We start from the raw sequence: 19091 nt of genomic DNA on the forward strand, positions 1-19091 counted from the left end.
GATACTCGAACACGTTCTCGATACGATAACGCGGCTCTCTGCCTGCATACAACATAATTCGAACGTCGTAAGGAGAGCTCACGGCCAAGGAGAATTTCTCTTATTAATCGGTGAAACCTCGCCCGTGAGAAGCAGCGAGCGAGCTGCTTAAATTAACGAACGACGCGGCGTGAAATTCGATATTCGCAGCGGGGATAAGCAGGCGTCGTGGTGCGTATTAAGGCCGATGGACGGATCCGCGAGACGATGACGACGGCGATTAGAGACGGATGAGAGCCGTGCGAATCGGGCGTAACATTAATCCCCGAATAATGACACAGACGTACGGTAGGTGTTTTCCCAACGGCTGTCGGCTGTTGCTAGTCTTAATAGCCGTTCTAACCGTACGTCCGATGACTCGGCGTATGGCGTCACGACCGCGATGTCAGTATTGATTTACCGTCGGTTTGGTGGCTCCGCCGCTATCTCTCTCCATCTCCCAATTTCACTCTCTCTCTCTCTCTCTCTCACCGCTCTCTCTGGCGCTTATCATTCCCATTCGCTCTAATTCGCCATTTCCTCCCTTGTTCTGGCGGGGAAGAGTCCGAAGTGGGAAGAGGCTAAAGAAAGACCGAGAGCCGACCGTTAGATCGATCTACACGGAGGGAAGGAGGACGAACGAGAGTGCGCTCAGATTGGTACAATAGTTTCTGTCCTTCTCCCTCGGTCTGCTGCTCTTTATTTCCTTCCGTCTTTCAGTCTCTCGATCTCTTCCTCTCCGCCTCGATTCTCTCGATGAAGACGATAGTGTGTGGCTACCATAGACGGAGGAATAACTGCGCGATGACTCGGCGCGTATTTCACGCGCGCGCGAACCGAAAGAAAGAGACGCGAGGAAGACCGGCTCCAGCTAAACGCGTGCATACGCGCGTGTACGCACGTGTGCGTGCCGCGTGGGTGCGCGCAAACGACGAACGAGACAGAGAGCTCTGTCCGTCTCCTCCTCGGCGGGCTTCCAAAAGGATCTTTCGCCTCAGAAATACTCAATTACGGCGGTTTATAGTGTGATTTTAATTCGGTGGCCCCGGCGGATTAGCTTCACTCTCGATCGTTATCTTCTTTTATGCGCGGAAATTATTACCGTCGCGCCGGTTCGCTAACGAACGGCTTGATTTCCCTGAGAATGGCCGAGGGAAGAACGGCGAGATGCATCACGCGATCGGTTTTAAACGAAAGAAAGAGAGAATAATCGGCCTTTGGAAAAATCGAGCGGTCCGTTTCCTAACGAAATTTGCGAGCGGCTCCTTTTAGTCGACATTAATTAAATCGACAGTCAAGAGCGAGGTAAAATCTCCGTTAATTGACTGAAAAACAAAAGAGAGGGAAGGAGGAGAGCGCGCGAGAGACAGAGAGAGGGATTTCGTTATCTATTGCGCTTTACTACGCTCGATTATTCGTTCGTGAGATATCGCTAGTCACGGCGCAAGAGAAACGGAGAGAATCTATCGCTGCCAGCGATTCATTGTACTTCTGCTGACGATAGCGCGCGAATGATTAATCGAAACATCGCGTTACATCGCGTTGGAACACGTACACGTCGCGAAACGTTATTTCACGATGGCACACAGCGGGAAAAAACTGCGGGATTCTCCGGTCAAAAGAACTCAAAGTGGCAATGATATCTAGCCGATATCGATTACCAATGCCCAACGCGAACTTGGAAATACTCGAGAGCCCGTACTCAATTGGGTATTACGGGTAGCGCGAGCGCGATAGCGTATTATCGATACTCGGTATGCGCTTTGGAGAGCTTCAAATCCGTACTCAGGTACGTCGATTGCGAACGCAATAGCGGCTGAGACGCAATAAAGTAGTATATGAGTGATGCGCGATCGAACAAATAAAAAAAGGGAAGAAAAAGGGAGAAAAGAGACCTGCTCCCGGCCGCACAAACGTACACTAATGCGCGAATCACGCGTCCATCACCGCGCAATTTTTATATACGCGAACCTGTCCGAGAACGTGTGTTCTCCGATTTTGCTTGCTTTCACGTTTGTTATTGCATTTCTATCGAAATAGTTTGCATATTGATCTCCTCTCTTTCTCCCGTACTTCTCCATCTCGTTCCCGCGGCACATCCCGTGGTGGATGTTACACGTTCGCCGCGGCGAAATGACGCGAGAGGACGGCGGTGAAACGATTCACCCGCTATAAGGACTAGTCACGTTCCCAGGGAGAGAGGGTAGCCCTCGTACAGTTGCCGTTCGTTCACGAAGAAGGGAATCTCTCTAACACGGCGCGCACCCTCCGACGTCGACGACGACGGGGTTCCTTCCTTCGACGCTCGGGGTTGGCGAAACTTATAAAAAAATAAGACCGTTTCGGGGAGACTAACGTGGCACACGATCGTTTCTCGAAGGGCCCCCTTTCGCTCCCGCAAGGGACCTCACTCGCTCGTTCGTTCGCCTCTTCCTTCCCGCGTTGAGAAAATGAGAGAGAGAGAGAGAGCCGGCTCTCCTCTCTCGCACCCTCTCGCCCTCTTTTCCCGTGCGCGCGCACGCATACACCTGTACCTAAAATGGCGATGGTTGGAAAGAAGCCGCTCTCTCTCTGTCTCGCCTCCCCAAGAAGAAATTGTCTTACGAGGCGCTCTTATCGATCGTGCGTTTTCCCCCTGCGATTCTCCGCTCGCACCCCACATCTTCGGCCCTTACGGCCGAGAAAGGGAACTTAACGGGGTCGAAGACACCTTCGGGCCGTACATCTTTCATGAGTCCTGCCGCTGTATCCGCGCCGCGTTGCCGTTCTCCTTTTGCCTCTCGACGAAGAGAGAGAGCCACCCGCGCCGCGTAATGTGCGACATCGAATATTAAAGGCGCCGCTAATCGCGAATCACGCGACAGGGAATAATAGCGCGGTTAATAAGACGATCCCGGAGGCATCGATCGAGAGACTCTAACCGCCGGCGAGAGAGACACATAGACAGACAGCTAGGTAAACGGAGAGGCTCTCTTCGATCGGCTTGACAAGCTAAACGAGCGAGTCTCGACAGGCGCACAGGCTGGCTCGACGTGGGAATCGCGGTGAAGGAAAACGCGCGCTCACGAGTCAACCTGGGAGAGTCACCAGGAAAATTTGACCGAACGCGCGCGAGTCGGCCGCGCGGTGGGAAGCCGCCGCCGTCTCGTTAGGACGCCGTATCGGATCGATAAAGAGACAAGAAGACGCGGCGGTGGCGGCGGCCCCATGCGCTCGTGCTCGCGAGCGGCACTAACACGTTCGCTTTCCATTTTACGACATTACCGCGATCGGTATCTTGAAGAGCGTCGACGAAATTTTCACACCGTTCCTCTCTCTCCCTCCTTTGTGCGCTCCTCTCTTCCTCCGCGACCCTCTCGCGACGCATTCATATGAACCATCTGTGTGCGTACTCGATCTTGATAAAGAGAGAGAGAGAAAGAGAGACGAGGCCGGCCGGCCGGCGCGCGGTATTATATCCGTAATGGTACTCGCGCGAAATAATAGGACCTAATATGCCCTTTCGGAACGCGGCGAGCTACTCTGACGGAAGAGTAGCGCGTGATGCAAGAGAGAATGCGAAAGGAGACGGGCGAAGAACGAGCGAGAGAGGGAGAGACGGACGGAGGGAAGAAGAAGGAGTCTCACGCCGGGCCGGCCGGCTGCTGGGCGAAGTTCAGAAAACATCTCGACGGATCTCTCGGCGCGCCGGAGAGGAAGGAAGGCCTGCAACGCGCGCGAACAACGGACTCCTTTGTCCGATATATCGCGCGATCTTTCGCGATCTCTCGCTCGTCGCCGTCGCCGCCATCGTCGTCGTTACGCGGCGGGTCACCCCGTAACGAAAACGTAGCTATTGCTCCGAACAGTCGGTTCCTGTCGCGTCGCGGTCTCTCCTAGTCCGCTTTCGTTAAATTAGTCTCTTTGATGTGCCGTGCGTGTCACTCATTCGTCCTCTCCCCCCCCCCTTCCTGCCCATCTCACTCTCGCTCTTCCCCTCTCTCTCGCTCGTCCGTGCACTCACCCCCTCTTTCGCTCTCGTCTAATCGCACGCTGCTTTAAACAGTGCTTTCTTTCAGAGCGCGCGCGTCCCAACAGCCCGTGGAGAATCTCGGGGCTCGCGGGGGGAATACGCCGTTTTCCAGAGGTCTATTTTTAATTACTCCTGACGATCATGGCCGTAGTCGCGCGGGTATTCCACAATAGAAGATCGGCGTCTTCCCTTCGTGCGCTGTCGATGGCACTGCTCGATGAAACTGCAGGCGCACTTTCGAACCGTTGTCCTCCGCATTATAACGGAACACTTCTCACTCTTGCCACCGCGCGGAGTGCCGGTTTTTCGCGTTACCAGCGAATCAAATCGCGTGGCACGTCAAATAAACGAGGCGGACGTTTTCTCGTCTGGCTACGAGAGGTGCTTTAGCGCCCAAGGCGGAGAGAGAGAGAGAGACTATGTTCGCCTCCGCCGCTGACGCTTTACATTCTCGGATTTGTCGTACCTTTCGCAAAGTCTCTCTCGCGGCGCTGTTTTACATTCCACGGTTAAAACAGCGCCGCGAGAGAATCTCTCGCCATTGTACGAATGAAATAACGTGAAATCCGCGTAGCGCACACACGTCTGGCGGCGCATGGCGCACCCGCCGCGAGAATCCGTCACCTTCGTCACCCCATTAAAATTTCCGGCATGGGGAGAACGGGGGGAGAGATGTTCGCGATCTACAGTCCGATTCTGTAACTTCTTAACGACAATGTCACTAGCCTAGAGTGTTGTTGCGCAGTTTTCCCGCCATATGTTATACCTGCGCGCAACGACGACGTAACAATAACCGAAACCGTCGTTAAGAGTCACAGAATAGGAATAAGCTTGTCCTGCGCTCCCGGCTGTTAATATTTTTCACGGCGATTGCACGCGCGAAACGCCGGAAAAATTCGCGATTTCGTCCATCTTCCAATCACCCGCTCGCGGCTATGTCACGAGCACACCGACCCTTTGTTCGCCGTTCGACGCGATCAAACGGTGTTCCCGATCGAACGATATCACGCGTCAGCGGAGCTAATCAATTTTGAGATGCTTTCGGTAATCTCGGAAACGCCAATTTCATCAATAATCTTGTCAGGGGCCGTGCTAATTATGGGATAAAATGGACATCGCCCTCTCATTTCAATGATTTCTTAATATATTGTATAAATATTAATATCTAGCGATATTGTAACAGAATATTGTTGCAAATCGTAATATAATAATGTGGACATAAACAATATTGTATATCGAAAAAGATCCTCGGAAGAACCGAAACGTTTAGTACACATGATATATGTATAATAAATTTGATATATTTAAGCTTACTAATATTTACTTATATTTTAAATTAATTATTTCATTAACTCCCGTAAATTGGGTCTTACAGGCTGATAATATCTTTAGTTGAGTGATTACTGTAGCGGAAAAAGTGTAAACCTTTAAACTATGGAACGACTTCAAATGTTAAAGAAAAACTGTAGTTTAAAATATTGAATTAATAATCGTTAATAACGTTAGCACATACATCAGAATACACGTATCATTAAAACCAAGCATACAACTATTAAAAGGGTGATCAGTCAGTCATAGGACGGTTGCAATATTTTTTTTTCTATAAGTTTCGGAACGCATCCCGCGTTTAATAAAAAAATTGGTTTTAGAATAATTTTCAAAAGATACATTTTCCTATTGGACACGAGATGCGTTGCGAAACTTATCGGAAAAAAGCGACTGTCCCGTGACTGACCGTACGTATATTTTTGTTAACACAAATCGGAGTGTTAATATGAAACAAGCAGATAAATTAAAGAGAAAACCTTTTTTTACGTGTTACGAGCTTTTTATTATTTAATCAAGCGTTTTCAATATATTTATTTACATAAAAAGGACAATAAAAACATATCATTTTCACAGAATAACTAGAGAATGGATCATGTAACCTTTAGGTGTAAAACTATGTGTGACAATATTTTTTAATTTTCATTATCTTTAAAAATCCTCTTTCTCAATATAAGACTGCCACACTGGCTGCAATACGAGACGTTCCATATTACAACCAACAGTAATTTTCTACACAATATAATAAATTTGAATATAGCCCATGTATTTACAACAAATGTAATTAACCTACCTATTTCACACTTTAACTTTAGTACTATCCGACACATAAGAGTTAATATTTACACTCAATAATATATGTATGAAAAAAGTTAAATTAAACCTTGTTAAATTTTACCTTGCGGCTACATCACGTTTTCCTAAAAGAGAATATTCGTTTACACGGCTAAATGCTGCGTCATTTTAACCAGCGCTCTCGTACGTTTCTTAAACGGAACCTAATGTTTCTAACGAGTGTAACTACCGATAGTTTCAAGCAATGGTATCAGCACAAATGCGAGTTCCATATTACCACCCCGTTCAATATTTACACCCTTTCTCCTGTATATAAACGATACGATGATACAGTGTGACATGAAAAGGAGAAAGAATACACTTAGTTACTTTTTGATTCCACCAGAAGACACGGTGCCGGAGATATCCGGGCGAACCGCGCGGATATATGAGGCTCATTGCGATACCTCGCGACGCATAACACCGTCCTCCCATTCTGAGACGCGTCATCCTCGCGATTAATTTCCACGACTCGGATTCACCGGGCGCATCATCGCGCGCGCCCGCGTACGTTGTCGCGCGGCCCGTGAAAAGATAACGCGAAGTCACTCGTCATCCCGAGCGGGAAGGGAAGGAGGGCGAACGGGCCTTCGAGCGAGTCGCGATCAGCCCTTTTTAGTCTTCGTGCAGATTCCTCGCTTGGTGTTGTGAGCGAATGCGCCTCGGCAGATGGCGAATAAAAAGAGAGAAAAGGGAGAGAGAGATAGAGTGAGGAGAGAGAAAGAGAGAGAGAGAGAGTAAAGGACGTGGCCGCGAGAATGCATCGCTAACGACACGTGGCATATTTCATCGGAGTGCTCGATACCGCGCGCGCACACGAGGAGGCGCGATAGCGACGGAGAGTGTGACGAAGTAACTAACATTCCTCTCCTCTCCCGCGGACGCCGCAATACGCGAAAGACAACGTCGTGTACTCTCCGGGCTTCCCATTCCGTTATTTCTCCTTCTCGCCATATTCATCCGTATACCTCGGAATTCTCTCTCGATACACACGGTGCTCCACGAAGTTCGCATCGGGCCGCGAGGTAACGCATGTCTGCCCTCCGATACCGCGATTCGGCGCAACGGAGCGCGGTTCTATTTGTTGTTCTGGCTCCGGGGAGATTTTACTTCCTCTTTATGCATTCTGTCTTTTTCGACCTCTTTCTTTTCGCTTTGACAAAGCGAAATTCACAGAGAAAAGCGACAGCAGTCGCGTGCGCGAGCAACAATCTGTTATTTCGGTTGGTAGAAATATCTCCATCATGCGAGAAGGTATCGATTCTATTGGCCCCGTTCCCTCCCCCCTCCTCCCCCCGACGATTTCTGATCCTTGTTGAAGAGCTCGTGTTACAACTCGGGTTTTTTGTCACATCAATCCGTATTTTCATGAGAATTGCAATTAGAAGCAGTACATGACACGACTTTAGAAATCTGATTTAATTTTTTTCCTTCCGTTGACCTCGTTTCGGGGTCAGCTGAATTTTTCAGGTATGCGCGCATTTTCGGGAGTAACGAACGTTTCGTCCGAGAGCGCCGGCCGCCGCCGCCGACATCGCATCATATTCTCCTCTTTAACGCTTGAGCCGGGAGGCCTCGTAATTTTCCATCGGGTCTATTTCCTATTCGCTTAAACGGGACGGAATGGAACACTATTACTGGAACCAAACTCACCGAGTTAATCAGTGACACGAGTGCAACTAACTGTATACGACGTGCCGCGCTCTCTTTACATAATTCAGATCTATATATAACATGCCAAAGACCATATCAGACAGAATCAGATCGAACCATTATATATATATATATATTTATATATATCCGTCTTTACATCGCATTCAATCACGTACGTGCGGTGTGCGAGTTAATTGACTCGCCTCCATCGACACGACATATTTTCGAGAGTTCGGCGATTTCGCGACGAATCTTGCGCACGTATCAACATTCGTAACGCTGGTTTCCTAGTTTGACTTGCAACACTTCGAGAGGAAGAGAGAGAGAGAGAGGGGGGAGGGGAGTAACTCCGAGCGAGGAAAGCAAGGTCGACCGGGCGAACGGCGAGAGCTTGATCGAGCTTTGTCACGCAGTTCGACGTCGGTTAATCGCGTGGTATCACGGATATATCACGTCGCGTGAAAAATACGGAGAGACGGGCGTGGGCGAATGTCGCGGGAGAGAACGAGAGAGGCGGATAAAGACGTAAAGATAAAGAAAGAAAGAAAGAGAGAGAGTATGTGTGTGTCTTTACGCGAAACGACACTTTCACCCGCGGGAGGAGAAAGAGATATCCCACTTTTTTTCCTCTCTTTCCTTCACAAGTTAAGCCGGCCTCCTGTCCTCGCGGAGCAAAACTCTCGGCATCGCCCGCGTGCCGTTTTTTACAGGCGAGCCGCAGAACAAAGACCATATGTACACGTCAGTCAGTCGCGCAACACTATCTTTAGATTCCTACTATAGATGGTGATTAATTATTCGTGCGCGTCCGCGTTCGTCGTAGCCACCGTTCGTCGTGGTCGTCCGACGCGAGAGCGAGAAAGAGAGGAACCGGCAACCTAGTGGTGGCCGTCTTTGTCATAAATTATTCATCCGCATGCCGTTTTTGTGCTCGCCGGCCGTATGCGATATCCCGGGAGAGTGCGGGTGCATCGATAAAGTTGGAACTGGTTCACGCGGAGCGTAGCTCCTCTCGTGTTTCTCTCTCTCTCTCTCTCTTTCGTTGCGTCGCGTTGCGTTAGCCTGCGTAGCGTGCGCATTCATGGTGCTAACCTTTGACGACCCGGCGGCGACGACGACGAGAGCGGTGACTCCCGACCCGGGCGCCTGTCTCGATTTAACCGCGCGACGTCAACCCGGTGGAATCACCGCGGCTAACCGATCGCCGACGAACATTTTCCCGTCGACGCAGGCCGACAACTCGGAGAAACTCGGAACGAGAGGTGAAAAAGCAAATTGGAGCAACGAGTCACGCGTCGCGGGCTATAACACCCGGGCTCTTGTGTTTCACAAAAACACCCAGCGTGTAACATGCAGTCAGCGGAAAGCTCGCGACATTGTTTTTGTCTCGATTAGTTCCGCGACGCATCTGCACTCAATAGCGGGGAATTTGTTTTCCGGTGATACTCAGGAGATAAAGTTTCCCAACGGATATCGCGCACGCGTTTCCGGAGGTTGATCGTGAATCTTTCCTTCCCGCGCGAACTCGAGAGAAGCGAACATTTTTCAAGTACTCGCGAGTTAGAAATTGTTCACTCTCTCTCTCTTCTCGCGAGTTTACACTTGAGGGGAAGATTCACGATCGGCGGCCCGATGTTCATTGAGGCAAAAGCGTGGCAAAACCACCGACTGTATGCGCGCTACGTTTTAATGATGATAATAATAATAACAATTCTCGAACGATAGCCGAACGTTAAATCGAGAAGGCGCGCATTACCACGGGGCGCGCGTAACGTTAAATCACACGACAGCGTGATTAAAACGAATAATTTATCACGACGATATAAAGTCCGAGGATCGGCGAAGTCATCGCGCGCGAAATCGAGTGGCGTCGATAACCACGCCTAGCCGACGGGACGACGACTATGGTAGTAGTTTCTAGTTTGCAAACACTTTCATCGCAAGTATGCTGGCTTCAGTACGGTAGACAAAAAAAATGCGCGCGGTAACGTATTTTATGTCTGCCGACGTAAAAGGCAGGGGAGCGCGCGTATCGACGTAGCGGCGCGCGCGCGTTTCTGTCGAGCGCGGCGATTCGGCGGCGCCGGCCAGGGAAATACCTCGTAAAACTACGCGGCGATGTGAAAATTCGGATGCCGTTGCATCTTTCGTGCCACGATCCCCCGTGTATATTCGCGTCGTCCAAAAGCCGTTTTCCCGACATTTTCCCCGACCCGTGGGTCTTCGCTCGTTTTGCAAAACGCGCCTTTGACCAACACGAACGCGCGCGCGCGCGTGCGTGCATGCGTAACGTTTCGAGAGTGCCGCGTGTTGCGCGAAAATACATGGTACAATTTAAAATGCAGAAAGCGCGAAATTAATTCGTAATTATTGCTCGAGAAATCCTCGCGCGCGCGGCTAATACGATCGAGTCGCGTTCAATCGCGATAACGTACGTATCTCTTAGGCGGTCGCATTTAATCGAACGTTTTCATTACGCGTCAACGCGCCGAGACACTCAAGAGCGCGCGCGAAAATAGCCTCTCCTTCGGTCGCGATTTTTTAGTACGCATTGTCGGCGCCATAGCGATTGAAGTAGATTAATCGCACCGTGAGCGGATCAATCGCTCCGTAATGGTCATTTAAAACGTGTTTCCGACCGAGACGATCGTTCTTCTCGGCGCCACGTAATAACCAACCAATAACGTGGCAACAATTATATCGGGACTCGCGATAAAAGGTGAGCGACCGTGTGACGGAAAGAAGGGAGAAAAAGAAAGACGCGGAAACGAGAGAACGGAGAGCATGATCGACGCGAGAAAGAGAGAGAAGGTGAGAGAGTAGCGGAATTACCTCAGGTATTACAGAACGGCGCAAACTTAGCTTAATTTATCATTTACACATTGTCCAACGTGCTTTAGCATAATCGTCGCGTGCCGTTCACCCTTATTTCGCAGCACACGCGCGTAATTATATGGAAATCAATATAGCGTCTACGTTCAACAAGAAGTTGGCCGCACACCTTTCTCAGCAAATAGGAAATATTTGCTCGCGCAACAATGTATACACCGGCTTCGTTCTCAATTCGAGATCGCTTAAGGGCGGAATCATTGAATACGGTGTGCGTGTGTGTGTCTATTGTCTACCTTGGGGAAATGAAAAAAAATAGGTAAGAATAGATACGTCGCGTTACACTGGAATAACGATAAACACCGGCGTCGCCAACGAAAACAGAGAGCGCCGAAAAACCTACGCGTATCAGCGCGTATCGTTGTCTATTTTTAGACGCGGCCACACGGAAACCGGCAAAATAAATAACCCGTCCGACGAAACTTTCCCTTAATATTCGTCGGATCTTGTTTTTCTTATTTTCCCCCTACCCCCGGTATCGGTCGCTCTCGATGTGTAAAGTAACGTGTAACGCTTACAGGCGCGAATACTACCGCGCGGGATATATATTCTCGGCGCGCCGATCGTTTGAGCGAAAACATAAACTCGATTCCGAACGGGAGAGAGCGCCGTTTCTATACACTGCGATCGCTTCTTTACACTACGATAGTGGGGAAAAAAAGAGAAGAGAAAGGAACAAAAATAGTTCGTACCGCCGGCAATTCTAATTCGTGGACGCTACAGACTTAATTCGAGTGATATGCCGGAACGGATTTCGCGTGAAAGAGAGAGAAAAACATTTCCGCGTTCTGTCTTCGCTGCACGAAGGACACCTCTTTCCCGAGGTAACTTACTGAATATACCGGAGTTTTCAGCGCACGACATTTTTGGAATAAGTAGTACAAACATTAATCAAAGGCGATAAAAGAATCGAGACGAGGGAAGAGCATATATCACACGCGGGGAGGATATTACGAGTCAGAGTTCAAGATAAAATTGATATCTCACGAGCCATCCGCATCGGGGTCAGATGTGCCCCCATCAAAGTAATTGAGGGGCTAACGGAATTGATTTCGGCCGGAATGATACCGGGGCCCGTGCGTATGGAAGTGTTGGTGGAGGCACGAAAGCGCTCTCTCTTCGGAAGTCTTTAATAATCGTTGCCCGTCTCAACGACTACACGTCGCTCAAGTTCAATCGACGATGCATCATTATATTTACATATCGCACGATCAAGCAATTAGTAAAACTAAAATTAGTAAGTGGACTCTGCGGAGCGAAAGCGTGCGACATTCGCTAATGTTACATCCACAAAAATTACGATTGCGCATGCACACACACACATATATCGCAATAGTTGCATTTTATACAGTGGAGATTCCAGAATATAAGTAATAAATATAGGCGTTAATAAATGGTTAATTATACCCTTGATAAATAATTGTGAGCAAATGCAAAGCCACCGTATTATTTAACAGCATAAGTGAGCGTTGCAGGACGTCGATAACCGATGATTCAGTTTAGCAATCAATTATAGTTTAACAGTCAATAATTGTGTTTATTACACCTTTCGTGGTCATTACGCCGTTTATACAGTGCCTCACACGCAGGTAGCACCTGCATATATTTCACTTCTACCAAATTAGTCTGAAAACTGATCTATACTAAATCGCAGCTTCAGATGGAAAAGAACTTTTCGGAGGAAACTCCGCGCGCTTTTAATCCTTCCCTAGAGGCGCTAACTTCGCCATTTATAATGTCTAGGACTGCGTTTCGACATTCGCTGAAAATCTATGGCATACGTAACAAAAACTATAGATTTTCAGTACCTGCAGTTAACTTTGAAGCGCAGCCTGGATGAGCAACGGATTTCAAATCCGCACCTACAGAGGCTACTAGTTATTCGAATATCTTGCAATATATATATATATATATTTTTTATTCTTTTATGTATATATTTATTTTATTCGGAGAGTACAGAAACAAGCACTCGCGCTCTCCTGCCGACTTGGACCGAAATCCCCGACGGAAAGTGCGCCCTCTCCCTCGCCGCGCGAACTCGATTTGCGGGGATTCGGCGGAATACGATCGACGAAACAACGTAACGGGGCGAGAGGGGTGTGCGCGAATCAATTTATGCGAATGGGATATCCGCACCGCCGCCGTCACGGAAAGCGATGAAACCGATCGGGAGAGAATCCGTGGGAACTAGGCGGCGACGGCGGGCATCCCGTTTACAAAACGCCGATCGAGATCGTCCACTGTTCTTTCGCTTGCCTTGTCGCGCGTGGACACCCCGTATACTATTTACACAACGACGCAACGCGCTCGCACGCGCGGGGAGGGGGGGGGGGGGACGACATCAGACCGTAAAAGCGGGGCATGCGAAGGGGGACCCGAAATGCGAAGGNGAGACGACATCAGACCGTAAAAGCGGAGCATGCGAAGGGGGACCCGAAATGCGAAGGGTTGCGCGCCAGGGAGAGGGGGGCGCACACAAAGCGCGCGCGGAGGTGAATCGGATAGAGAGAAAAAAAAAGAATAAAGGAAAAAAAAGAGAGAGGATCTCGCATACCTTGGACCGTGATTCCGAACGCCGCTAACAAGAGCAACCGATCGATCAATCCACCGCCGATGCACATCTTCGTTAATATATCCGAGGGTTGACCCCGTGCGCGTGCTGCTCTTTCTATTCTCCGTGGTGTCTGGAGCGTGATCTCGCGCGCGCACAGCCGACGACGGTGACTACGGCGACAGGGCTCAGGGGGGGAGGGGGGCTTACCCGGGATGCGCGCTGATCAGCACTCGCGCATCGTCGAGTCGTCTCGAAGAACGCGCTCCAACAACGTTCTTCTTCTCCGCTGCTCGTTTGCGCGTCTACGCGGTACACAACGGACTCGCAAATGGCACTCTTCGGCGTTTATATCGATATGCGATACGATCAGCCGTCGTCGATCATTGACGGAACTCGCGCGCGGCTTCTTCTCCCGTCGCTCGTCGAGGACCGCCGGGGCGAGCGATTCGCTGCGGAGCGTCTGCCATTGCACAGGGACGCGGAAGCGACGCGACGCGAAACGCCGGAGAGAGCGACGGCCGCCGGGGTAATATCTCTCTCTCGAGCCCGCTCCGTCGTCTCGCACTTCGTTACGGCCGAATGCTGCGGAGAGAAGCTTGCTCAACCGCTGTCACGCTTGCTCACCGCCGGTTGATCGATACGCCACCCGGACAACGTGTTGACAACGCCGTCGTCGGGGAGCTCGGCTCCGTCAGCCGGAGGAGAGCCTACCGCTGTCGGCGCGGTGTCAACAGTCGCGTTCGCAGCGCGACCGCGACGAGAGGCTACGTTCCATCCCCGAGGAGCGCGATCGTCGGTCGTTGGTCACGCGACAAGTACGAGGATGATCAGCCGTCGGTCGGTCGATCGGTTGATTGATGTTCCGCGATGTTTCGTCGAAATTGTTCGCGTTAATCTCGTCGGTGAGACGCAGGAGAGACGTAAGGAGGCCGAGAATCCCGCGGAACTACGGCATCGTGCTCACGGATGATGCCCATCGCCCGATAATCTATCACTCTCTCGTTTCTACGGACCGTTCAAACGTGTCAGCGCAGCCGCCGGTCGTATCGCGCGAATGAAAATAGAGACGACGCGACGAATTGCCGCGAGGAGCGACGTTACCGCCTGCGCGAAGGCCGATTCGTGACTGGCCGCTCGTTGAGTCTCCTATAGCGCCACGCGGGTCTTCGGCCGCGCTCGGCCGCTTCCGCGCGCGGCCGAGACCGCGAGAGCGCAGGGCGCGCGCGCCGCAAATCTGTGTCTAGATGCGCCGGGAGCCCCGTGCAAAGTTGAAAAATTGATTTCTCTTTAATCGCCCGACAGCCCGGCCGTTTCCACGGAAAAGTCACCGCTCACCGGCTAAAATCGGTGCCTCGTTATCCGATTTGTTCCGTTCTTAATGATGATTCCGTCGGAATTTACGCCTCCGCGAGTACACGCGGACTCGTTCGTTTTGGACCATTAGCAACAACAATGTGATTATCCCGATATAGGTGCGACTTTTCGATACATCCGGACGAGTTCGGAGAAAGGATCCAGAGCAAATTCGACGGAGGGAGCGAGCATCTTCTCAAAGTTTATCGTGGCACATCATGGATACTGAACTGTGAGGGCGACCTCACGTATCGCCGATCAAGTACGACCCGTCTCGTAAAGCGTGTCCTTACCCTCTAACTCAGAGAGAAGTCAAGCGGGATTATCTGATTCCATTGTGGAAATCGATTCTTCCGGTTGTTGGACGGGCATAATTAATTGTGTCCGGTACACCGAGTGGCGAGACCGCGTTGAAGTCTCCGACGATGCCGATCGATGAAGCGATTGATCACGGCGTTTATCTCGCGGCGCTATGGGTGCACGCGTCTGTAGAGCCGGCTCTGTCCGGCCGCCATTGCAACATCGCGTTTAATGTAAGCGGCTCACCGGCGCACCGTCGGGCGATGCCCATCGACCACGCGGTCAGAGTACAAACTACGTCTTTTTGTGTATATGTATGAACATGAACGGAGAGAGAGAGAGAGAGAGAGAGAAAGAGCGCCAATCGCTAATAGAAAACTTCTTAACGTGAAAGACATACATGAAAACGCAAGCTGTAATATTTAAGCAGCAAACTTATCAACCAGTCACGACAGAGAATATAAAGATGACAGTGTCACGTACTAAACAGTTCCCCGTTGAGTTTCGTCGACTATAGCGCCCTTTTCTACTATCATGGTTTAAATTTAATAGACGATTACATCAAAGAAATTGATCAATCGCATTGGCGAATTAATTGAACTGATCAACGCGTTTCGTCAATTTCTTTGGATTAATCGTTGATTAGGTTTAAACCATGATGATAGAAATGGGAATTACCGATCACCAAAGATATACTGTTTGGAGAAACCGCTTTTTCACAAAAACTATAGAAAGAATGAAAAAAATGTTTTTTTTTATGTTTTTCGCGAAAAAATCGCCGAAAAATGAAAAAAAAACTCGATTTTTCCGAGTCTTTGAAACTATGTAGCATTTTACGTATTCTTTTTTTGTGCCCTCGATTTGAGTCGCCGTTCTGTTTGTAAACACGTGACTTTCGCGAAGAGCAAGTCGAGCTTCCGGGAAAGCAGACTCCGACAAATTCCCAGCAAATATTTTAGATTCGTAAGTATGCATTACACCGGCGTATCTCTCTTTCTCTCTGTGCGGATTTTTGGAAAACTCGCTCAGCCGAGAGTCGTGTATCTCTCCGCGCACTTATGGAATATTCGTATTCGCAGCGGGAATTTATTCACGAGAATCCCCCGCGGAAAGCGAGGATCCACGAGCGCCTGTGAAACATGCGAGAGACGCGACGATGGTCCTCGGCAGTCGTGTTTGCAGCGTGATCGGAAGACACGGCTGGTGGCAACGTGAATGAAAGGACAATGTGTGACACTCGCACCGGAATTCCAGCGGCTACTCAAACAATCGCGAGCAGCTCCCCGTTTCTCCCCGCTCCTCCCCCCTCCCAACTCGGTAAGTAACCGGAAACTGTCGATGGGAGCGTACCGCGTGGTAACGGTATACGTTACTTCATTACACGGCGGTACGATCGCTTTTGTACATACGGTTAATGGTTAATTTCATTGGTTCCGCGACGAATCGCGTCACGAGATAACCGATCGGCTCGGATGCGACGACAAAAACGTTTCCTGCAGGGTACGCGATTCGATATTAATTACTCCGATAATACTCTTCCAATCGACGCCTGCGGTTCGCTTTTTCGCCGACAATGCGACTTATTTCGACTCGTCTGCGAGCCTCGCGGAAACTTCGTCTCCGCCGACTCTCAGCCGAGAAGGAGAATCGACGCCGGGGATTGGTCATTAAGAGATTGCCATTAAAGCAACAGTTCGACAAGGCGTCCCGATAGAGAAACAAAATTTAATTAACTTCAGTTAGTTGGAGCCGACTGCATACTGGGCGATCGGATAGGCGGTTAGAAAACCGCCCATCGTATTACCCCCGAGATAACCGCTTAGCGTTGTCGTTAGCGCGACCAGATAAATATCGCCGCTGAATATTGTCAGGTAACTCGGCCGTAACTGCATTCTCGCGTTTTTTCGCGCTCCGCTTTTATCTAATCGATAACGCGTTCATTACTTTTCAACCGTGCACGCGCGCGCTCGCGTTAATCGCGACTAATGGTTTTTCGCATTGTCGCTTGTTCGACCGTTTAATGAATGAGATAAGGTTCAAATTAATAAGGATAACCGGTTGCACGTCACACGCTGCGTATGTATGCGCGCGCGTAACTGTGCGAAAGTCACGCATATCTACGACACGCACAAAAGCTTTCGATGTAGGCAGACAAATTTGACGAAAGCGAGAAGCATGACGTTCTATAAAGAGGATACGGGGATATTAACTCCTGCATCCTCTTTATAGATTATACGGGAAAATTATCTCCGATCGAATTATGATCAAAAAGATCTTGTCGTTTGTGTACGATAACGATCGCGAATGAATCTAACTTGAAATCTAACAGTAACGGGTGTGGTAAACGGAGACATATTATTATTGGTTAACTAGCGCGAAGAATGTGAGAGAGAACACACTCATAAAAGCATATGTATGTGGGTTTAATAATTAAGAAAATGGGACAGACAAGAATCTCGAGTCATTGCGTAAGCGCGCAATAACGCGCGCAATATTACGCGCAATCATAATTTTTTCACCGTGTGATTGTGACCATAAAGACGATAATTATACCCATAATATCACCTTTGTCGTAATAATTCGCTCGGTAATCGTAATAGTTATAACCACTGTAATCATGCCATTTTCGTAATTTCTCAAGCCGTCCGACGTAGTCGCGTCGTAGAGATTCCTCAGTGTAAGTTCCGAGAAATGTTAAATTAAATGTTGAAACACTGATTTTATGTCGATTTTACAAACACTTGACATAATATTCTTCACAAATGTTTCTAAATTGTTACTTGATAATATAATATTCCTAAATATAAAAATCATAGAAATATTATTTTTAATGTTTCAATCAAATATTGTTAACGGTGATGTTGTATACAACACGAAAAATTATATATTTGTAAACGTTACATATTATAAAATATCATTGTAATAATGTTGTGTTTACCTCTTATCTCATGTTACGATCTCTTGCTTTGGACTTGTTCGAACAGGTCCGTCGCGGAAGCGAGCGCCGTGATTGGCCGAGCGTTTCGGGGCTCTTCCTGGAAGCAGCTCGGCTTGCTTCCAGGAATCACCGATTCCCATAACTCGTGACCGATTTGAACACGTACGAACAGGCAGCAGGCTGAGCTCTCGCTCGTCTACGCCGGCTCGCGCCGGATCGAATAATTAGACAGAATTATCAGAAGTTACAGCATTTTACCGCACGAATTACAGTCGCATGAGACACAATCGGAGATTCGCGAACTCGAAGAGTCACCGTCCGGAATTTTGATGCGGTCGTTCGTCCGAAATAATTCCCATCGCAGACTGTCCATTATATCCGGTCGTTCATCGGCGGACGAGAAGTAATCCAAAAGGTCAGCGGCAATCTCACGACGCGATCTGTTGAAAAATGTCCCCACGACTTCGGGAATATCGATGAGCGGCTGCTTCGATAGGACGTGTCTGCGGACGATTTTAACGACGCACCCTTAATACCGAATGTGCAGATGTTCTCATCGCGCATCGAGCGAGTCACATAATCGACATGTACATTTGTCCTTTCTTTTCGAGAAGTTATTACATACGAGTGATTGGTACGGGGTGAATATTTCCGTGATGCACGTGACAGATAGAAGGAGCGAGAGATTCTTGAGGAAAATTACGTACGTGATATATCAGGCGCATTCCAGCTCGTGATGTATGCGCGTTACGTATATACGTGCGGCTCACCTTAGCAAAATGGCGATTAAAGCCCGGACTTCCGGATGAGCCTGGAGGTAAATCTCATTCTCTCTGCGGGTGATCATTTTCATTTCGTTCAATTCGCGCTGCTGGTCGCTCCTCAAGGCGCCTAAATCGTAATCTTGCGTACCGTGCGGCGGATCCGCGGGATGGAAATCGTTTCTGAGAGTAAACGACTCGGACAGCCAGTCGGACATAATGACTGTCAAGCTATACCTGTCTGTACGTACGAATTTCGGTGTTTGAAAGCGGTTTGTAATATAAATAAATTCGCGGCTGACAGCTTTTGTTATTTCGTGTACGATATTTTTCGTGCTCCGTGTTTAATCGCGTGCACGCGCGCAACGTCGCAAACGTGACGGAAAGATTTTCGTATAAAATAGGAATAAATCGCACACTGGAAAAACAAAGGTTGACGCGAATAAATTAGCT

At 49.1% G+C, this 19091-nt stretch overlaps 1 protein-coding gene across 1 annotated transcript in view; it reads right to left on the bottom strand.

The window, feature by feature from the left end:
• Window positions 1-14394, bottom strand: part of LOC106745297 (roundabout homolog 1-like) — a 114747-nt gene extending 100353 nt beyond the window's left edge. Inside the window, exon 1 of the mRNA XM_014620781.1 lies at window positions 13287-14394. Within this exon, the coding sequence (XP_014476267.1) occupies window positions 13287-13353 (67 nt within the window). The 5' untranslated portion in view covers window positions 13354-14394. The remainder of the gene's footprint in view (window positions 1-13286) is intronic.
• Between the last annotated feature and the right edge of the window lie 4697 nt (window positions 14395-19091).

Source organism: Dinoponera quadriceps, unplaced genomic scaffold (assembly GCF_001313825.1).
Source record: "Dinoponera quadriceps isolate SergipeBrazil2010 unplaced genomic scaffold, ASM131382v1 scaffold1527, whole genome shotgun sequence".
Taxonomy (NCBI): Eukaryota; Metazoa; Arthropoda; class Insecta; order Hymenoptera; family Formicidae; genus Dinoponera; species Dinoponera quadriceps.